Source organism: Theropithecus gelada, chromosome 4 (genome assembly GCF_003255815.1).
Source record: "Theropithecus gelada isolate Dixy chromosome 4, Tgel_1.0, whole genome shotgun sequence".
Lineage (NCBI taxonomy): Eukaryota > Metazoa > Chordata > Mammalia > Primates > Cercopithecidae > Theropithecus > Theropithecus gelada.
Window position 1 is genome coordinate 23818778 of NC_037671.1, and position 23816 is coordinate 23842593.

Consider the following 23816-nt stretch of genomic DNA (forward strand, 5'->3'; position numbering starts at 1 on the left):
TAAAAGCATTCAACAAACTGAGAAGTGTTTATTCATGAAAAAACTGAACTTCGGATAAAAACAGTGTAAGTCTTGGTATTTATGCTGGGGCGGCTCCATTTTCCCTCCCCTGCTCAGTGGGCAAGGTTGCAACTAGGGCAAAACAGGCCATGAAAGCCAGCAGCTTCCTGGCTGCTCCTGAGACAGCTCAGTGGATTTGGAGAACTGTCAGGTACGGTGGAGATTTTGATGGCAAGCAGTAGGGAAGGTCTGCAGCTCTACTGGACTGAAGTTACTGACCTGTTTGGTGCAAGCAATGGGCAGACGGACTAGCCGGGGTTTTAGCAGGGAATTCTGGGAGCTGAGCTAGCGCTATGAGGCTTGTGAAACTCTCCACATACCTTAAGTTAACCAGAAGTTGTTTCTTCTGCACATGCAGCAGAAACTGGAATGGACTTTGTAAGAAATATTGAAAGTTTGTCAGGCAGAAAAGAAGAGGCACTGAATAATAACTTGGATTCCAAGGAGCAGTGAAACATGCTAGAAATGGTATTTATATGAGTAAACATACTTTTCACATTTTCATTATTAAAAAAAAAATAGGCCAGGTGCTGTGACTCCATACTTTTAATTCTAGTACTTTGGGAGGCCAAGGTGGGAGTATCACCTAATCCCAGGAGTTTGAGACCAGCTTGGACAACATGGCAAGACCTCATCTCTATTAAAACAATTTAAAAAGTGATGGACGTCGTGGTGCACACCTGTAGTCTCAGCTCCTCAGGAGGCTGAGATGGAAGGATCGCTTGAGCCCAGGAAGTCGAGGCTGCAGTGGGCCATGATCGTGCCACTGCACTCTGGCCTGGGTGACAGAGTGAGACCCTGTCTCATAGAAAACAAAACGGAAAAAAACACATAATTATGTAACAAACAATAATTATAGCACCATATTTTTAGCTTTACATGAATCTTCCCTTAACCATGAGAGATACATTCCAAGATCCCCAGTGGATGCCTGAAACTATGGAGAGTACCAAATCCTGTGTATCCCGTGTTTTTTCCTATACATACATCCATACCTATAATAAAGTTTCATTCACAAACTAGGCACAGTAAGAGATTGACAACAATAGTAAGAAAATAGAATAATTATTACAGTACACTATAATAAAAGTTATGCGAATGTGGGGTCTCTCTCTCCCTATCTCAAAATATCTTCTTATACTGTACTGTGGGTAACTGAATCCGTGGAAAGCAAAGCCACAGATAAGTGGTGCTACTGTATACCACTATATATGTTAATATGTGTGCCAATAGCACAGAAGAGGAAGAAGGAAAAGAAATAGCATCAGGACAACTGAATATCCATATAAAAAAAAGAGTTTAGGCCTTCACTGTACATAAAAATAAACAAAGTGAATTGTAGATATAAATATAAGACAGAAACAAACATGTAGAAGAAAACACATGATAAATCTCTGTGCCCTTAATATAGCGAAAGAGTTCTTAGATGTGACACCAAAAGCATGAGCCATAAAAGAAAAAATTTGATATATTGAACTTCATTAAATGGAAAAAAATTTACTTTTCAAGACACACCATCATGAATGTGAAAATATAAGCCACAGACTGAGAGAAAATATTTATAAATCATATATCTGATAAAGGTCTTGTAACCATAATGTGTAAATAATTCTTACAACTCAGTAAGACAAATACTGTAATTAAAATACTGGCAAAATACTGGAGTAGACATTTGTATTAGTTGGGACCAATGGGTGTATATATAGAAAGAGATGTAGTGTAAGGAATTGGCACATGCAACTGTGAAGGTTGAGAAGTTCCAAGATCTGCATTCAGCAAGCTGGAAACCTCAGAGAGCTGTTGTGTATGTAGTTGCTGTCTGAGTTCAAAGGCCTAAGAAACAGGAGAGCCAATGGTGTTAAGTTACAGTCCACAGGCTGGCACACTTGAGACCCAAGACGAGACAGTATTTCAGTGTGAGTCTAAAGGCCAAAATGGACCTGTGTTCTAGCTCATACAGTCAATCAGGAGGAGCTCACTCTTAGCCTTTTTTTTTTTTTAATTGAGACCTTTATTTAATTGGATGAGGCTCATCCACACTGGGAAGGCAATTTGCTTTACCTAGTCTGCCAATTCAAATGGTATCTTATCTAGAAACACCCTCACAGAGACATTCAGAATAATATCAAAATATCTGGGTACCCTGTGGCACAGTCAAGTTGACATATAAAATTGATCATCATAACACTCTACTGAATAAGAAATACATTTGGCTGATAATCACATGAAAAGGTACTCAACATCATTCCTCACTATGGAAATGCATATTCAAACCACAATCACATACCACTACACACCCATTAGAATGGCTGTTATCAAAAGAAGTTGTAGTACTAAGTATTGGCAAGGATATGAAGAAACTCAAAACCTCATACATTGCTGGTGGGAATATAAAATGGTATGACTGCTTTCATAAGCTGTTGTTTCTTAAAATGTTAAATATAAATTTACCACATGATCCAGCAGTTCTACTCCTAGGAATATATCCAAGGGAAATAGAACATATGTCCATATAAAAACTTGCATGTGAATGTTCACAGAAGCATTTTTATGGTAGCTGTTAATTGGAAACAATTCAAATGTCAATCAGCTGGTCAGTGGATTAACAAAATTCCCTCTATTTGGTATGGGAATAGAGATAGACTCTAATAAGCTCAATTTTAGAACATTTACATCATATTTCTAAAATTGAGTTATTGTGATGATTATAAAACTTTTTTCTTTGAGATGGAGTCTCACTCTGTCGCCCAGGCTGGAGTGCAGTGGCGGGATCTTGGCTCATTGCAACCTCTGTCACCCAGGTTCAAGTGATTCTCTTGCCTCACTCCTGAGTAGCTGGGCTTACAGATGCATGTCACCACACCCAGCTAATTTTGGTATTTTTAGTAGAGATGAGGTTTCACCATGTTGGCTGGGCTGGTCTGCCTGCCTTGGCCTCACAGAGTGCCAGGATTACAGGTGTGAGCCACCACGCCTGGCCAAAACTTTACAAATGTATTGACAGTTATTGACTCTTACTCTCATAGTGTGTGAATTTTATAGGCTATAGGATATACCTCAGTAAAGTTATAAAAATAATAGGTCTAGGCCGGGTGCAGTGGCTCATGCTTGTAATTGTAGCACTTTGGGAGGCTGAGACAGGAGGACTGCTTAAGCCCAGGAGTTTGAAATCAGCCTAGGCAATATAGCGAGACCCTGTCTCTTAAAACAAACAAAACAAAACTAAAAAAACCCCCAAAAACCAAAAAAACCCCCAAAATACCCCAAAATACAATGTGTCCATATAGAAAGAACAAATGACAAATAAATATGGTAAAATAATAATTGAATCTGAAGGGTATGGGATTTTTTTGTATTTTGTGTTCTTCCACTTTTTCTACAAGTGTGAAATTATATCAAAATTTAAAAATTACAGACGTTTTAATGGCTCTTAGTAGTGATCTGATTTCCTTTTGTGACATTGTGTAAAAATAAAATGTTTGTTTGTTTAAAAAATCCAGCCCTAAAGTGCAATTTTATCTCAGCTTTTTGATTATTTACTTCTTTGATTTGTTGTTTGCTTTGAGCAGTTACTTGGGATTGCTTTTGTATTGTTATTATTATTACTCATTTCTTCTGTGATGTAGTGGCGGGCAGGCCCAGTGCCCAAGCCACCCCTTCCTGCTACACGTACGTATTTGGCCTATGCTAGAGAGTATAAACCTGTAGAAATGACATTTTGAGGGTATTCTGTTTCTCATCTGTTCCAATATAAGCAAAGCAAATAGGCCTTGAATACAGCTGTTTTTCTGTTTTTTGTTTTGTTTTTTTGAGACAGAGTCTCACTCTGTAACCTAGGCTGGAGTGCAGTGGTGCCATCTCGGCTCACTGCAAACTCCACCTCCTGGGCTCAAGCTATTCTCATGCCTCAGCCTCCCAAGTAGCTGGGATTACAGGCACCCGCCACCACACCCAGCTAATTTTTGTATTTTTAGTAGAGATGGAGTTTCACCATGTTGGTCAGGCTGGTCTCAAACTCCTGACTTCAGGTGATCCACCCACTTTGGCCTCCCAAAGTGCTGGGATTACAGGTGTGAGCCACTGCACCCGGCCGCTGTTTTCCCTTTTGACAGTATTTCTTAAGTTTAAATGATCACGCTTCACCCCTTTATGTTGTTTCCCCTGCTCCCAAAAAGAAGTTAAATGAACACGTTTGTTGAAAGCATTAAGTTACAGTGAAGTGTGTGACTCTTGCTAATGTATATTTATGTGCTTGGTTTGAAGGTCACTCTGTGAGACTGCTGGGTCAGAAAAAGGATAATGGAAGGCGGCTAGGGGGAGCACGATTGGATTTGCCGAAGATAAGGAAGAATCCACTGATAGAAATCATTTCCATCAATACCGGGTAAGCATCTCTCGAACTTACTCATAAAATATTCAGTATATTTCATGAATTTAATTTTTTTTTCTTGGACATGTGACATAGAAAAGTAGCCGAACATTTTCTTGGGAAAGAAAAATTACAAAATGTGCTCAAATGCAGTTTTTTCTGAAATGTTTCCTGTATGTAAACTGCACTTATATTTGCAGCAGGGTTTTATAACTTTAATATTCTTTCCATTTTTGGTAATAAACATGGATTTCATTTCCCAGCTATGGCCTTATTTAAAATCTTTGAAAGAAATTAGCACTTTATTTTGTGGAGTGATTAAGACACTTGTCATATTCGACTGTTTTTTTTAGTAAAGGTATAGTAAATGTTGCCCAAGATACTAACCACACTTTGATTATTCACTATTTGAGATGCATATTTTAAAATGTTATTCTTCTGAGCTTTAAACTTAAAAGAAGCATCATGACAGAGTATTAAGTACTCTTTTAATTTCCACACCTTGATTTAAAGTCCTCGATTATACCTGTTGGTATACTCATTTGTTTCATAAGCATTTATTGAATTTTTGCATTCTTTAAATTATGAGTCCATCAGAAAAAGAAACATTTTCTGAAAATTTGATGAGATGAAGGCCTCTGTTTCTTAAATCACAGGGAGCAGCTAATTACCCATACAACCACATCTCATTCCCCACAGATTTAAGCTGTTCTGCCTCTTTCTACTTCATCCTCCTTCCCTTTTATTTGAAATTGTTTTCCTTCCGTTCTGTTCTTTCTTCATGCTCCTTCTCATTGAGAACCGGTGAACAGCTTCCTTGTCCACCATCTGCCTATTTCTCTGAATCCAATGCCTTTACTTCCTCCAGAACAGTGGCAGTTGTGTTGCCACTAGCCCTCTTTTCTGTAGTCTCACCAGTTTCTGGTTTATCCTCCACACTGCTGTCAAAGACTAGAAAAGGTTGACCAAAGTCATTTAGTTTTTCCCAAAAAGCCCCATGGAGTGGCATTCAGTGACTTGGTGAATTTGTGGTGGACCAGCATCTGGCCTTCAGCGTTGAAGATTCAGAAACCCAAACTTATCAAGCTCAGAAACTAGTAATTAAAGCAGAATTCAACAGTGAGAAGTATAGTTGTCAGTTGATTGAGTACCTCATATACTCATTCTGTCTGTCCAGTCTGAGCCGAATTATAAATGCAAGGCTGTTTGCTTTCCCCTGCCTCAGTTCTTCTTTCCCCTTCATTCAAACATTGTAATACTTTCCCACAACTCCTGATTATCCTATTTAAAATCTCAAACATTCTAACATTCCTTCTCTTTTTTTTAGTTGCCTTGTTTTCCTCTGTAACTTTGTCATTGAAATATATAAATGGTCATTTATTTGTATTTTAATTGTCTCTCCTCACTGGCATATACACTCCATGAGAGCAGGGCCTTTTTGATTTTGTTATTTACCACGCTGTCCCCAGTAAGTAGAAAATTATACACAGTAGGGATTTAATGCATATTTATTTACTGAATGAATGAATGAATGAGTTACATAATTTGACAGTTTAGTGGGACTATGCTAAACTATCATCATGGTACAGATTGCTTTGCACATTGGACAATAATATTTGGAGTTTGCTGGCTAATCGTGCTTTCTCCTGAAAAATGCAGTGTTTTTTTTGTTTTTTGTTTTTTTGAGATGGAGTCTCCCTCTGTTACCTAGGCTGGAGTGCAATGGCGTGATCTCGGCTCACTGCAACCTCCGCCTCTGGGTTCAAGTGATTCTCCTGTCTCAGCCTCCCGAGTAGCTGGGATTACAGGTGCATGCCGCCATGCCCGGATAATTTTTTCTACTTTAGTAGAGGCAGAGTTACAGCGTGTTGCCCAGGCTAGTCTCGAACTCCTGAACTCAGGCAATCCACTTGCCTCGGCCTTCCAGAGTGTTGGGAATACAGGCGTGAGCCACTGCGCCTGGCTGAAAAATGCTGGTTTTGTGTGTGTGTTTATGCGGGGCTTTTGGCTAGACACATTCCTTTAAAACATTAGTATTTCAGGGTCTGTCAAACTCTGTTAGATTAGGATTCATTAGGTCTCTGCACAGTAACTTTCCAGGTACGTATTTGGCCTATTGAGTGTCTGTTTTTAACTGTTTATTTTTCTAGTCCCTATGTTCTTCATTTTGTCACTCCCCACTTCACACTCCAGTATTCAGTCTTCCTGAACTACTTGAAATTCTCAAAACTCCAGATTCTTCTCTGTCTTGACTGCAGGCCTCCCTGTAGGCTGAAGGGTTTTCCTGGCGTGTCTGTTCTTCCCCATTCACCTCATGGGTGAGCCTCCTGCACTCAGCTATGTGCTCCTTTCTTGGGATGTCTTCTTGTTTCTCCCTCCACAACCAGGCTGCATCTATCCCTCCCTCTAATTTGTGTCCACAGCATTCCCTATGTATCCTGATTATGGCACTTTACAGACTGTGTCATTTGGATCTTCCACTACATTGTAAGCTCCTTGGGTGCTGAATGTGTTTGTCATTACATTATTATCTTCGAGTTCAGTGTTTAGTACAAAGTGAGTACAGTTGTCCCTCGGTATCTGCAGGGGATTAGTTCCAGGACCTCCTCAGATACAAAATCTATGCACACTTAAGTACCTCATATAAAATGGTGTAGTATTGGCCGGGTGTGGTGGCTCCCGCCTGTAATCCCAGCACTTTGGGAGGCCTAGGTGGGCGGATCATGAGGTCAGTAGATTGAGACCATCCTGGCCAACAAGGTGAAACCCCGTCTCTACTAAAAATACAAAAATTAGCTGGGTGTGGCGGCGTGTGCCTGTAATCCCAGCTACTCAGGAGGCTGAGGCAGGGGAATCACTTGAACCTGGGAGGCAGAGGTTACAGTCAGCCGAGATCGTACCACTAAACTCCAGCCTGGAGACAGAGTGAGACTCCGTCTCAAAAAAAAAAAAAAAAAAAAAAAAAAGGTGTTGTATTTTCATATAACCCACTGACTTTTTCCAATATACTTTAAATCATCTCCAGATTACTAATAATACCTAATACAATATAAATGCTACATAAATAGTTGTTATACTATATTTTTAAAATTTAGTTTCTTTTAATTGTTGCATTATTTTTAACTGTTTTTTTCTTCCAAATATTTTCTTTTTTTTTTCTTTTTTTTTTCTGATGTAGAGTCTCAGTCTGTTGCCCAGGCTGGAGCACAGTGGCGTGATCTTGGCTCACTGCAACCTCCACCTCCTGGGTTCAAGCGATTCTCCTGCCTCAGCCTCCTGAGTAGCTGGGACTACAGGTGCCCGCCACCACGCCCGGCTTATTTTTTGTATTTTCAGTGGAGACGGGGTTTCACCCTGTTAACCAGGATGGTCTCGATCTCCTGACCTCGTGATCCACCCGCCTTGGCCTCCCAAAGTGCTGGGATTACTGGTGAGCCACCACACCCGGCCGTGACTCCCTTATTTTTTCTGGCAGTGGGAATAGAGTATGGAGACAGGGTAGGGGCTAGTGTAGCGGACAAAAGTAAAAAATTGGAAATTGTGGCATAAAGGACATCTGTGCTTTATTTTACCTTCTCTGTCCCTATGAAAGTCATCCTTTTTGACAGTCCCTTGGCAATTTTTATCTTCCAAAGCCAAGAGTTAGATGCTGCTTCGCAGTTCTTATATAAATTATATCATTTTTAAGATACTCCTATCAGATTATCCTTAGCTCGAAGGTTTGAAATCCTCCCTCAGGCTAAACACATCTTAGAAAATCCTGTCTGACCCTGTGATATTTTACTGATACTTTCTCTTTTAAAATTTATCTTGTCTTTCTTGTTATTTGCCATCAGTCAGACATATGGTGGTAACTGAGAACCTTTAAGGGGAATCTAATTTTCTTTGAGATTATATTCTTGAATTTGTTATCATTTTTAAAAGTAATTTCTTTCCCCCCCTGCAACACTCTGGCTTTGGGAAAACTAACTCAGATTTTTACACTTTATGTCTGTAATGTACAGAATTTATCAGTTTCTATTCCAGTCCTGGATACGTAGGCTATCTACAAATATTTGAATGGATATTTCAAACTCATTATTTCATTATAACCTGACAACTCTGCTGTCAGGTTCTAATGAAAACAAGTCCTAGTCCACAGTCTCCAGGAAGAATTTATTAAACAAGCTGGCACAGTCCAGTCATTCTTGTAATGTTGGTGGAGTCCTCGTTCTCTCTCTTTTTGGGTAGGGAAATCAAACCTTGTAAGAAAGGTCCACTTGAGCCAGAAGAAGCAATATAGTGTCTCACTACAGATAATATATCCTCAGGCAACCAGAATTCCTTTCCTAGTGTCTGAAGTGAGAGTGGGGCGGGGACAAGCCAGAATCACATCTTTCATGGTCTAGGCCAGTGCTAACCATAGTGTGTTCTGTGGACCAGTTAACTGCAGATTGCTCGTCTGTGATGAGTCCACAAATTGAGGGCAAGCACTTTAGAGACTTTTAAGGCAGTTTAAGGTCACAGCAGTGAGTTATAATTCATTTTCACTGTATTTTACACAGATACCGGTTTATAAGAGGTTGGAAGTAAAAATCCTGCTCTGTCATTATACATAGTTTGAGAAACACTGATTTAGGCAAGTGTGTGTTGCAAGATTCTTTACTCTGTTTTGGAAAATATTTTAGCCAGTCTACTTATCTCGAGTGTCCCTTCTTTAACTGAGACTCTATTTCGACTGTCTTTTATGCTATTAACTACTTGCAATTAGTAGTTGACCAGTACTTTCAAAAATGGAAACTTATTATTTAGTATGCTAATTAGCAAAGCCTCTAGTGTTGACTAAAGATAAAAGATAGCTTAAACATACACAGCAATCTCCTCTGGAAGGTGGCCTTTCTGATTAAATACTAGCTCAGGGTGTGACTGTGCCTAACAGTTGTAGCTTACATCAAGTCACACAATTTATATGATGTTCGCTACATTATATTCTTTCAAAAGTAAATTTATAGTTTTCCTAACATGGCTCTCTCGTGAAACTTAAAATCTGGGTATTATAACTGTTTTATTTGCACACCCTGAGATGAGTACAGAGCTGTGGTTATTATTCGTGTTCTTCTGTAAGCTTTATGGGCAACAGGGACCTTAATCTTTGTCATGAGCCTAGAATATGACACCAGCCTATTCTGGAGAAGGTAGTAGAATCTATGATACATTGGAAAGAGCTCTGCACTTGGAGTTTGGAGTCATAGACACTGTATTTTCTGGCAGCATGACTTGAATAAATTAGATGAGATCTTAGAGATGATGTCTTTTCTGGCATGGGTATAGTGCTACCTACTGAATGTATAGCTTAGCAGATTAATACATATTTTCTTTCAAATCTTGATGCTGCTGTATCTTCTACTCTACCGTCATTCTCTGAGACCCGTTCTACCCTTGATTTCTTTTTATTCTTTCTATTATTTAGGCAAGAAATTTGCTGGGACCAGAATGTGAGGTTACGACTTTATGCTATTCAACGTTGGTTCTTCAATTTCCTATTTCACCTGTTCAGTTTTAAGTGATTGTTTGACACACACACACACACAAAAAATCATCTTAGTCTCTCCTGTAGCTTTCAGCACAGTGTCTTTTTCACAGTATTCACTCCATAAATGTTTGTTAAGTATTTCAGTTGACAGCAGTGTTTCTTAAATGCAGAAAAAATATTTCTGGCTAACCTGGAATATAGTTCTAATTGCTTCTCTTACTATAGATGATTGTTTTGTAGAAAAAAAGAATATGATAGTTTGGACTATGAATGAAGTGAAAGTTATATGAAACAATTAAATGTGTGAAATTGAGGCATTTATGGCAATTCTGAACTGCATTTTTACTCTTTTATCCACAAACCAGTTGTCCTGAAATTTGCAGTCTTTTTTATGTCTTCAATGGAATCCCAAAATATCTTATTTCACTAAAATATTGTACAAATGAAATTTTAAAGTAACGCTTATTTCTAGTGCGATGTAAGACTGTACTTGGGAAAGATCATTCATAGGAACAGTGGATGGCACTATTGGCTCATACCTGCAAAGTAATTATCCTTAAGTTGCAGAACTTTCAAATGCTGGCTTAGTGAATGCTTTTAAAGAGAGCAGCTCAGTTAAAAAGCTTGGACAATATTAGGAGTTAATGTTATATTTTGTAAACTTTTTAATCATTATTTTGTATAAACTTTGAAATGAATATATATATATATATATATAGAGAGAGAGAGTTTTCTTAGTTACTAGCATAGAGAAATGACTGATTTAAAAAAATCATTTCAAATTCTAGCATGTTGTAGGATTCTCTTGCCCTTTCTGAAAAGTACCTCTTGCTTATCAGATTTCTAACAAAACTATTTAATTTGAAGAAGGCAGAATGAATTTGGATAAAAAGCAAAAATTTAAAGGTACTCAAATTTAGGCACATCATTAAAGCAAACTTAGTTTAAAGTTAATTGAGTAGAATGGTCAACACTTTCTTCAGGTTAGTTCATGGAGTGGATAAGCATTGATAGAACAATTTAGAGATGCTTTTACAGTTGAGAACGTTCATTATATTTGTTATCTTTAAAAATAATTTTATTTATTTCATGTGTTTGTTCTTTAAGAAGACCAAAGAGCCCTACAACTGGACATTAATTTGTTTTTTTGTTTGTTTAATTTTTTTGTAGAGACAGGATCTCAGTTTGTTTTGTTGCCCAGGTTGGTCCTGAACTCCTGGCTTCAAGCAATCCTCCTGCCTTTTCCTCCCAAAGCTCTGGGATTACAGGTGTGAGCCACCACACCCAGCCGGGACTTCGATTTGTTAAACAAATGTAGTTGAACATAAAAAGATGAGTTCATGTGGTATCTGCTCTTGAGAATCCCACAGAACAGAGTTAAACAACACAAAACAATTAAGTTATAAGCTCACATTGTATGATGGATTGTTTGGGTGAGTTGGAGAGTGCTTCCATGGAAAGTAATATTTAGGCTGTGTCTTAAAATATCTTCTAGGTGGATTTAAAGGCAATTTAAGCAGTAGTGGGGTGGGGAGAACCAAAACAAAACCCATAAGCAGTGGTTATTGTATTGTGAAACACCATGTCTTGCACAGAGAATGATAAGTCACTGTGGTGGTGTTTTGAATAAGGAAATGGTCGGAGAAAGGTAGCTTGAGAATGCTTGGGCTCAGATCTTGGTGACGCTGGATTTTTCTGGGCCACTTTGCCAACCAGGGACCTCCACAGCCAATGATGCCCCCCAACCCAGGCCTCACTCAGCCCTGGGCCTACCACTGGAGGCACCCTGCCCACTCAGTTCACCCGTACTATAGCTTGTACCTGCATTCGGTGGTTCCCAAGGTCTTGTCCCACATCCAAGAAGAATGAGCTTACACTGACAATTAGAAGGGTTAGGATAGGCAGAGAAGAATTTTCTTGAGTGGTGGAATAGCTCTCAGTGGACAGGGGATGCAGGGGGTGGTCCCCCACCCCTGTAGTCGGGTGGATTCTCTCTCTCGCTCTGTGTGTCTGGGTCTGGGACTTTGTATGGACTCAGAATGGGAAGTGCATGCTGATTGGTTTGTGAGTATGCACAAAAGGTTAAAATGAAGGCACCACTCAAAGGTGGGCACCATGGTGTAGAAAACCAGTAAGGAAAGGGTAGGTTAAAGTAAAATTGGTGGAGGGTGGGGATCAATCAGAGGAAAGTATGCCAAATGGGAAGACAGGTTCTCAATCTGGTCTGTGGATTTGACTTGTAGCTTGGCTTTCAGGGTTTAAACTGTCTTTGGTTTGAAAGTGGGGTTTCACTGGGGACCTGACACTCTCTGCCTAGGCATTTGTCTGCCTCCTGCTGCTATCATTGGCATAAGTTATTCAGCCTCTCTATAGGTTTCAATTTCCTCATTTATAAAATGATGATAATAATAATAGTGTTGTGAGAATGAAAAGAGGTCATAGGTTTAATCAGCACTATGCTTGGCACATAGTATCTGTTCAATATATAGTATTGTTAACTTTATTGCTATGACAACTATAAGAAGGCAAACCTCAGGCTTAAGTAGACTGCTATTCGCTTAAGACCACAGAGTTAGTAAGTGGCAGAATTATGACTTGAACTGCATCATCTGACCACTTTTTTCAATAAACCATAACGTCAGTGGCCTCTAGCCCCATTTTCTGCTCTGGGGTCTATACTGTAGTTGTTTAGTTAATTGAAAGGAAAGCCAGTTAGAAGTAAAGTTTGAGACTCATCTAGAAGATAGCCTATTAAATCTGAGAAACATGCTGTAGGCAGCAGAGTTTTACTGAGAGAATGGGGAACATGGGCCTTATGTAGTGAGTCTGTCAAATGGAGGTAGGCTAGGAGAATTCCTGCTGTATATCTATATTGTATTGTCAGATGACTCCTAAGATGCATCCATTTTGTCCAATGGAATGGAATTTGAAATTCCTATTATGATTATTTTAAAGGAATGGACTGCTAAATCATATAGAGATATATGACCATTGTACCTTCCTTTCTTGTCTTTTTTTTTTTTTTCCCCAACTTCTACTGGAGCTAAGGTGCATGAAAGTGAGTTGCACTTGGAAGGGCACAGTAGGAGCAGATCATTGGATTGTATCCAAAGAGACACCATCTGTCAGCTTTTCTGTTGCTTTAAGAAAACTTGTTTTCTAGCCTTATCAAGAGAGAGAGAGAGAAAAAAAAAAAAACCCTGAAACTTGTGTAGCCCAACTTTAATTAAGTATAATTGAATACACATGTGATTGTGGATGAGGGCCTGTCAGTTTTTTCCAATACAAGAATAATATATATCCCATATTTATTTTTGAAACCACTTTGCTTTTATTTTACTGCATCTCAGCATGGTAGCACTGGTTGTTTTATTTTTTTTCTAACCCTGACAAAGCAGAATGTTTTGTTTGGCTTTTTAAAAAGGCAATAGTGCATGTAGTTAAGACCTCATTTACTTTATCTGATGAAACAGTCTCTGAGGAGTGTCTATTTTTTGATAAATCCACTAAGAAAACTGGGTTTAAGACAAGGTCATTTTTAAAAATACTGGTTTCAATTTTTAAACAATGTATATACCTTTGTGAATTGTAATGTATATTTTTGTGGTTCTTTTTAGGTTAACCTTAAAGTATTAATTGTGAGATCATATAGGTTTACAAAATTCTTTCTCCCTTGTGAAATATATTTTATGTACTGTTCTGTTACTACTCTTGCAAAAAACATAAACTTTCTGAAATGGAATTTTTAGTCTGTTCTCCTCCCCCACTTTCTCCCATCTCTGTTATTTTTTTTCTCCCATACATCTATATAAGTTTATGAGAACAAGATATGCAAGGATGGATTTATTTATTTAGGACCAGGAGTCCCTTGTAACTGGAAGATATCCTCTATCAAGATTGGTGGTCTGTTTTATTCATTGGTTTGTTTTATTCTCTACTCATTCACTCGTTTACTCAACAGACATTTGCAGAACATCTCTATATATCTGAAAATGTACTAAGTGCAATAAAAGAAACAAGACCTAGTAATGTGTCACTGCTCTTGGGAGCCTTACAGTCTAGTGTAGTTTAGTTAACTGGGAAATAATTTTGTTTTAGTCTACACGGAATATAATAGTAGTTTTATATGTGTAGGACTTAGAGTTGTATACCTAGAAGTTTACCACAAATATGGAGAATGTATCGGACTTGTTTCAAATATGATAGCTGAAAATAGGCTCATACAATAATAGTGTACAACATGTGTGTCATGTGAACCAGCAGCACACTCTTTGGTAGTTTGCCACTGTTGAGAATTCTGTCACTAGCATCACATATTGTTCTCACTCTGGAATTCAGGCAACCCAGGATCCTTTGAGTATAGATTTCTGTACTTACCTCTAAAATTAACACCTCTAGTTTCACTTGCAAAATGAATTGCAATTGTTAAAGCCCATTTCTGTCTACTTCAACTTTCTCATTTTTATTTCTACTATTAGGCTTATTTTTAAAATTTTCCTACCTTAATTCTCAGTTATATGCAAAGGAAGAGACAAAGCAACAAAAATAATGACAAGGTGTCAGTAGTGGCATTGATGTTGACACATTGCACACATCTTGGAAAAAGAGGTGTCAAATGCCCATAAGGATGGAGTATGGTTGAGATTCTGCTACTGCTGAAGACAAATTTTCCTGTTGTTTCCCTGATACCTAATAATGGCAACATGGTGGTTGGCATAATGAGAGTCTTCTGTGTAAGTGAATTGACTTGCACTTAAATATTTTGCAGTTATTTGTCAGTTATTTACCAAATGATTATTTATCAAATAATTATTTTTCTTAATTTTATTGGAGATTTGTCATCCAAATATTCTATTTGGAATATAATATACTTTAATACTCTGTTAAGTTTTGATTTGTATGGTAGATATTCCAGGATGAATGATGGAAGAAAGAATAATGTAGACATTTCAGGGATTTTTTAAATTTTAAATTTAATTCTTTTATATATTTTATATATATATGTGTGTGTGTATGTGTGTGTATATATATATATTCAAAATCCAACTGTGACCAAGAGTCATGCATGAATATTTTCTGATGTACTTTACAAATGTTTATTTAAACAGCATCAGTATGGTTTGCCTAATTTCTTAGTTTCTTTTGTTTATCCCAATACTGCTTTGCTTATACATATATATCTTAAAGGTTTCTAAACTTAGAGACCTGTAGATCCTAAACAACTTTTAATTGACTGATCTTTTAATGTCTGTATTTTCTGTTCCCTTATCTTGTAGTTTTTAAAAAATCTTCTTTGAAGTATTGTTTTGTTTTCTTCCTATTTTTTCATTTTCTGTATCTGCTTTTTCTTTTGAGCCCTCACTTTTGACTTTTATGTAAGAATGGTGTTTTATTAAAAGCCTCTTTTTTTGGTATAGTAGATGAGAAAGAAGTAGTTTAATTTTAATATATCTACTGTAAATATATGGATTTGTCTTTTGTAACACTGCCTTGCCAAGTGTTTGGATAGATAGAGTAGCATGACAGTTCGCACAGTGAGCAATAGTTTGATTTAAGCTATTTATTTATGGGCTACCCTGCTTAAGATCTCTTGCCAGCTAATGAGAATGGTCTGAGGCCTTTTTTTATAAGGAATGGGAAAAACTTTTAATTAGGGATAGACTTTGTAAAATATTTAATAAGTTTCCTTGTAGCCCCATGACCAAATACCTACTGCCCACACGCTTTCTTAATACAAAACTATTCATAGGTAATTAAAAATCTTTTTGGCAGATTCACATATTCATAGACTATTAGAACTAGAAAGGATTTTAGAGATTTAAAATCTTTTCATAGATGATAAAACGGGTCTCAAGGACTAACATCTGAAAGTTTGGTGGCCCACAGATTGCACTCACTTTTAGGAGAGTAAGGTTCATGACAAATAGAGGTTACTCTGACAGGTGATACACCTTCATCTTTAGGATTTTAGGGGTTGGTGAAAGGATTAGAAAGCAGATTAGATTTTGTTTGTGGTCTGCAAGACATCATAAAAATGATATTTGATGTTAACTTGTATTGAAATATATATAGGTCAAAATACCAGAAACTGGTATCACTGTGACCAATACTGTTTGGTGGATCAGAGGAAAACAGTGAGATTATCTGTCAAGTGAATTTGATTACATGGGATAAAGAGGCTATTGAGACTTCTGTTTTGGTGTGAGGGCATCTTTGGAAAAGTTCTGGACTTCATATCACCTCGTTTTCCTCTTTTATTCACTCATTATTTACCTTTCCCATCCACATTTCTGGTTCTATCATTTACCTTCCTTTAATTCCTATAGGTTTGTATGTTTGTATTTCTAGTACCTTATAGTGACTAGCTCATGGGAGCTCTCAATAAAAATGTTTTTATGACTCAGTTTCTAAATGCTAATGGTATGTTTTCACGCTGAAGTCTCTTCTGCTGTTTCTTGAGTCTTGAATCTCTATTCCAGCCTTTCTCGGTTCTTGTTTTCTGAGAGAATTAAGCCTGAACATATGTGATTGAATGTCCTAAGGCATTCATTATATAGTGAATTAACCCTTCTCCTAAGCATCTAGAATGGTATTAGCTGCATACTATCCTTGAGTGAATTAAAAAGCAGTCACTCAGATTATTTTCTTAAGTGCATAATTCTCTTGGAATAGTGGTTGAGAAAGGCTGACTTACTCACTTCATCAGATATTCCAAATAACCATCTTAAAGCTTACTTTTCTAAGAAGCACCATCATTGACTGACTTCATTTTAATTGTTCTTTTACTTCACATTTTCTTAATACATAGACTTAGTTTTTACTAAGGGCTGTTGCTAAGTTGGTGTTATGCTGAATGGGTTATAGTAAATTTGGTTTTATCTTTAAAAAGAAACATAAACAAAAAGTATATAATAGATTTCTCATGTTGCTATTTTTTCTCTTGAAAAGCATATACTACCTGAATGTCAAACTAGCCAGTGCTTGGGTGACTTCTATGTAGGACTTGTTAGGTCTGTGACAACACAAATCCCAAGGGCAAAGGAAGGAGACTGGAACTAGTAGACTGAGCATGTTTAATGATGATTTGGCCACTGTAAGTGATCCTTGAGAGTTAGCCCTCTATTTAGGCATGGCATCTAAGGTTCATAACTACCTAGGTTCTTATTTCCAAAGGAGTCAATGTTAGATATATCAGGGCCCAGTTTTACGAAAATACAGAAAGAAAACGGTGCCTATTCACAGATGACATGACTGTCTACATAGAAAATCTCAAGGAGTCCATAATAAAACTAGAACTCATTAGTGAATTTAGTAAGGATACAACATAAATCCATAAAAATAAATCATCTTTCTGTATACCAGCAATGTATAATTGGAAAGGGAAATACAAAAATTATTTATGTTATGCAGCAGCTCTAAGAAAAATGCTTAGGTAAAAATCTAACAAATTCTGTATAGGATATGTATGTGGAAATTTATAAAACAGAAGAAATCAAAGAAGATCTAAATAAATAAATCATGCAATGTTCAGGAATTGGAAGATTCAGTATAGTAAATGACAATTCTCAAATTGATACATAGATTTAAAGTAATTTAAATACAAATTCCAGTAAGATTTTTCTTGTAGAAGTGGAGAAACTGATGCTAAATTTTATATGGAAAGGCAAGGGAAGTAGAGTTATCTAAAACAGTTTTGAATAAGAATAAGGTTGGAGGAATCACATCATCCTATTTTAAGACTTATTATAAAGTAGCAATCAAGAGGTGTGGTAGTGGTGAATGGACAGATGCATTAAATCACTGGAAGGAGACTAACAAGTCCAGCAATGTCAGACCCATTCAAATATGGGCAGTTGATTTTGACAAAGTTGCAAAGTTCATCCAAGGGATAAAGCAGTGTTTTCATCAAATTGTACTGGAGCAATTGAGTATCCATATGGAAAAAGAACAAAACTTTGACCCAAATGTTAGATGTATACAAAAGTTAACCCAAAAGGGATCCAAGTTCAAAATGTAAAATGTAAAACCTTTTTTCTTCTTCAATTTATGAAAATAAAAAATAAAAGGTAAAACTTTAAAAATTGTAGACTAAAACATAGGAGAAGGTTTCTGTTTTTATGGTTAGGCAAAGAGTTCTTAGACCTGATACCCAAAATCACGATCTATAAAAGGACAAAAGATGGACCTAATCAAAATTAACAACTTTTCCTCTGTGAATGAAACAATTAAGAGAATAAAAAGCAATCTGCAGGCTGGGAGAACATATTTGCAGATCACATACGCGGCATAGGACTTCTATCCAGAATATATAAGGAACTTTCAAAACTCACTAGGAAAACAACCGGATTAAAATATGGGTGAAATACTTAACAGAGACATCACAAAAGAGGATATGCAAATGGAAACTAAGCACATGTAAAGTTTTTCGACATCATTAACATCAGGGATCCTATAACTCACCTATTAGACCAAGTAAGATAAAAAGTATTGGTAATACCAGGTACTGGAGAGGATGCAGAGCAATTAGAGCTCTCATACATTGTTGGAGATGCTAAATGGTACAGCCATTTGGAGAATGGATTAGCAGTTTCTCTAAAAAGTTAAGCATATACTTATGATAAGACAAACATCCTACTTTTAGGTATGAGAAATAAAAACCTAAGTTCACCCAAAAACCTGTGCATGTATGTTTATGGCAGCTTCCTTCCTAATTAGCCCAAACTGAAAACAACTCCTGTATCCTTCAGTGAATGAATGGAAAAGTCATCTGTGTTGCATTCACTTAATTGAATACCGCCAAACAAAAAAGGAATGAATGATTGACATCCCCAACATCTTGGATGGATGTAAAAAGACTTATGCCAAGTGAAAGAAGCCAGTCACTAAAAGGCTGTATATATGATTTATTGCTGTATTGTATTGTATTGTGTTGTGTTGTGTTGTGTTGTATTGTGTTGTATTGTATTGTATTGTATTTTTTCTTGGAGACAGGGTCTAGCTCTATTGCCCAAGCTGGAGTATAGTGGCACAACCACGGTTCACTGCAGTCTCCGTCTCTTAGGGTCAAGCAATCTTCCCACCTCAGCCCCCTGAGTAGCTGGGACTACAGGCATGTGCCACCATGCTTGGCCTTTTTTTTTTTTTTTTTTTGTAGAGATGAGGTTTCACCGTGTTGCCCAGGCTGGTCTTGAACTCCTGGGCTCAAGAGTGATCTTCCCACCTCAGCCTCCGAAAGTGCTGGGATTACAGGTGTAAGCCACCTCACCTGCCCTATATTATTTATTTATGTGACATTTTCAAAAAGAAAAAACTATGGTGATGGAGAAGAGATCAAGGATTTTTAGTGGTTAGAAATTGGGAGGTAAGGATGGCAGAGAGTGTTTGGGTAAGGGGATAGCACAAGGGAATGTTCTGGGGTAATGGAACTCTTCTGTATTCTTTGGTGATGGTTACATATACCAATACATAGGCTAAATTCATAGAACTGTACACCTTCCAGAAAACAAAATTTATGACAGTTTTTAAAAAAATTATTCTGCAAAGAAAATAATATTTATTAAGAAATATTTAGGTAGAGAACCAGGGTAGATGGAAAATTGTGTTAAAAGGTTTGCATCTCATTTAAATTGGAAGCAAAGTCATCTGGACTGAGAGGAAAATGGGCCTGGGGCCCAATATTTGAGAAGAACTGAGGTTTTTTTTTTTGAGATGGAGTTTTGCTCTTGTTGCCCAGACTGGAGTGCAATGGCGCAAACTTGACTCACCGCAACCTCTGGCTCCCGGGTTCAAGTGATTCTCCTGCCTCAGCCTCCCAAGTAGCTAGGATTGCAGGCATGCGCCACCACACCTGGCTAATGTTGTATTTTTAGTAGAGATGGGGTTTCGCCTAAACCCTGTTGGTCAGGTTGGTCTTGAACTCCCGACCTCAGGTCATCTACCTGCCTCGGCCTCCCAGTGTGTTGAGATTACAGGCATGAGCCACCGTGCCCGGCCTAGAACTGAGCTTTTGAACTATTGCTAAGAATAAATGAGGTATCACTGAACTTACCCTCAGTAACGAATGGAATATGTCACCTGTGGGTAATATGAGACGATTAATAAGACAGTTACCACACCTAAAATAATAAATAAAGAATTTTTTTTTGTTGTTTATTTATTTATTTATTTTTTAATTTATTTATTATTATTATACTGTAAGTTGTAGGGTACATGTGCATAACGTGCAGGTTTGTTACATATGTATACTTGTGCCTTGTTGGTGTGCTGCACCCATCAAAAAGACAGTTATGTAGCAGGATTATGTCATGATTTGACTCATTATATAAAAAATTTTAATGTATGATTTTCCATTAGAGGAAATACTCTTTTGTTTTGGCAATTCCTGCCAGTCTTCATTTGTTGATCAGAAGACAACTTTCAGAAGTATTCTGTTGCTACTGGAGGTAGGATTGGGCCAGGGTGGAATCTGGTTAGAACAAAAATACCACACAAGAAAATCATTTGGCTTACCAGTAAGCTGATGTGTGCATCCTCCCTTTACCTTTATGCACATGTATACACCAGCCTTGCAATTTGTCTTGCTACTTTTTGAGTAGAGAAAGAAATAATTGTTGCTTTGGAACTTGTGCCTGTAAAAACTACAAATCTAAAAGTACTTGGTCCCTTGTACTCATGATGATTTGTTTAGATTTACCCTTTTGCAGCTTAGTAGGTACTGTGAAATCTTAATCAGGGCCTCATATTTACCATTTAATCATCTTAGCCATATATTTGGAAGAACTGCAAATCCCCCCTTTGCAGGGCCACCTATGAAAATCTATACAATGGAAAAGCAACAGCATGGTTTCCCTACAGTATCTCAGAGCACCCAGCCCTGCTGGAGCTGCTGGACCAGCATACGGATGCCCAGCTGCTTTTTTTCGATTTTCTTTTCTTTTTTTAAAGCAAATCCTCATAGCAGCTTTATTTGTAATAGCCAAAAACGAGAAAAAACCCACAGTGTGAGATAGGGGTACAATAGAATATTCCCCAGCAACATAAAGAAACTAACTCTGGGTACATGCAAAAGCATGGATGAAACTCAATTATGCAGAGTAAAAGAACCCAGACAAATTGATGACACACTACATTATTCCAACTAAACTGTAGAAAATGCAAACAAATCTCTAGTTCAGGAAAGCAAATGAGTGAATCCCTGAGGCAAATTGGTCTGGGAGTGGGGAAGGGAGGCATTGTAAAGGTACACAAACTTTGTAGGGTTACATATATGTCCATTATCTCTATTACGATGATGTTTTCGTATATATGTATGAAACACTTCTAAACTCTCATGCCCAGCTTTTAAAATTATTTTGATACTTACTAGGGATTTTAAACTAATTTGATATCCTTCTTTTTTGAGGGGGGTTGGGGCTAGAGTCCTGCTGTGTTGCCTGTGTTAGAGTGCAGTGATGTGATCATGGCTCACGGCAGCCTCGACCTCCCATGCTCAAATAATCCTCCCACCTCAGTCTCCTGAGTAGCTGGGACAACAGGCATGTGTCACCTTGCCTGGCTAATTTTTAAAAAAATTTTTTATACAGATGGATCTTGCTATGTTGCCCAGGTTGGCCTTGAACTCCTGGGCTCAAGAGATCCTCCTGCCTTGGCCTCCAAAAGTGCTGGGATTATAGGCATGAGCCACCACACTCCACCAGTTCTTTGTTTCTTTTTTTTGGGGAAACAGGTCTTGCTCTGTCATCCAGGCTGGAGCACGATGGTGCTTTCAAGGCTCACTGCGGGCTTAACTTCCCAGGCTCAAGCAATCCTCCTACCTGAGCCTACCAAGTATCTGGGACTATGGGCATATGCCATCACACCTGGCTAATTATTTTTACTTTTGTCAAGACAGGGCCTTATTATGTTGCACAGGCTGATCTCAGACTCCTGAACTCAAGTGATCCTCCTACCTTGGCCTCTCAAAGTGCTGGGATTACAGGCATGAGCCACTGTGCCTGGCCCGTTATCATTCTTTCATCTTAGGTTTTACCCTAAAGAAATTTCTATCCTCGTCCACCACCATAGGCTTGCTAACAAGGCTCTGCAGATGAAACCGTAGCAGGCTTATTTACAATTTTTCCCAAAATTTTATTACGAAAAATTTCAAATGGACAGCAAAGTTGAAAAAATTTTACAGTGCACACCTGTCTACCCACCATGAAGATTCTGTCATTAACATTTTACCGTCCTTACTATGTCATATCTTTCTTCATCCATTTCTATTCATCCATCAGTCCAACTTATTTTTTTCAACATGTTTCAAACCAAATTGCAGACATCAGAACACTTCCTCTAAATACTTCATCAGACACGACATTCTAGAGATCAGTATTCCTAGGATTTTATGTAAAATTTTGAAACCATGGAATATATACATCTTAAGAGCACATGGCTGAGTTTTGACAAATGCATATGCCTGTGTAACTCCCATCTCTATTTTTAAAAAATCTGTGGACCAGATAGTATTTACATAATATTTGCAGTGGAAATATAGTAACGCCCCTGATTTATTGGATATATTGGTAAATAGTCTGTCTGCATTTTCTTTGTTGAGAACAAAGCTGTAATCCCCTCCCCTCCTCCCTGTAATGATGGAAATAATATATTATTTTAGCCCATTGTGTAACATCCTTCTTAAATGTGTTAAGAATTTTAAGTGTGCTATTATGCAACAACTTGATAAAATATTTTCTTAAAATATATGTTTTTAACCACATGCAATATTTGCTGTTAACCTTTAAAAAATATGAATGAGGGCTGGATGCGGTGGTGGCGAACGCCTATAATCCCAGCACTTTGGGAGGCCGAGGCAGGCGATCATGAGGTTAAGAGATCGAGATTGGCCGGGCACGGCAGCTCACGCCTGTAATCCCAGCACTTTGGGAGGCCGAGCGGGCGGATCACGAGGTCAGGAGATCGAGACCATTCTGGCTAACACAGTGAAACCCTGTCTCTACTAAAAATATAAAAAATTAGCTGGGCATGGTGGTGAGTGCTTGTAGTCCCAGCTACTCGGGAGGCTGAGGCAGGAGAATGGCGTGAACCCGGGAGGCAGAGCTTGCAGTGAGCCGAGATCGCTCCACTGCACTCCAGCCTGGGCGACAGAGTGAGACTCCGTCTCAAAAAAAAAAAAAAAAAAAAAAAAAAAACAAAGATCGAGACCATCCTGGCCAATATAGTGAAACCCCATCTCTACTAAAAATACAAAAATTAGCTGGGCATGTTGGTACAGGCCTGTAGTCCCAGCTACTCGGGAGGTTGAGGCAGGAGACTCTGTCTCAAAAATAATAATAATAATAATAATATGAATGAGTTATTTTTCTTTAGCAAATAATTTTCTTCATATTACTTTCTAAAATACTGAAAGTATATGCATGTCCTCACCCTATAATCTCAAAAAGAAAGAAAAACATAATTCCTACTGCAATATTCTCAACCTTTGTATCTATTGTTTGATTAGGCAAATATATATATTTTGGAGATATATATGTGAAACATATACATACACATATACATACATTCTTATATATATATAAGAATATATATATGTTCTTAAACATAAGCATTCTTTCCAGTTGGATGATTGCAAAGAGGGTACCACAAAACAGGCCTTACACTGATTTAAATATGCTTTGAGTCCCAGGCATTTACAGGTAGTTCAGTAGAAAATTTTGATGTTCGTTTCAAAAATGCAGTGCATTTCTCAGAGCACAGAAAGATGATTGTGAAGAAATCTGACCCTGAAGGCCAGTGTGTGGGTGGGGCTTAGACATCTTAAATGTCTTAGATTACTGGGTGTCTGCGGACAGTTTTTTTAATTGGATAGCAGGAAGCAGA

At 37.7% G+C, this 23816-nt stretch overlaps 1 protein-coding gene across 3 annotated transcripts in view; it reads left to right on the forward strand.

The window, feature by feature from the left end:
- CDKAL1 (CDK5 regulatory subunit associated protein 1 like 1) overlaps positions 1–23816 on the forward strand; it is a 712947-nt gene that overhangs the window by 243358 nt on the left and 445773 nt on the right. For all 3 annotated transcript variants that reach the window (XM_025383729.1, XM_025383728.1, XM_025383731.1), the window contains one exon: positions 4324–4444. In XM_025383729.1, the coding sequence (XP_025239514.1) occupies positions 4324–4444 (121 nt within the window). The remainder of the gene's footprint in view (positions 1–4323; positions 4445–23816) is intronic.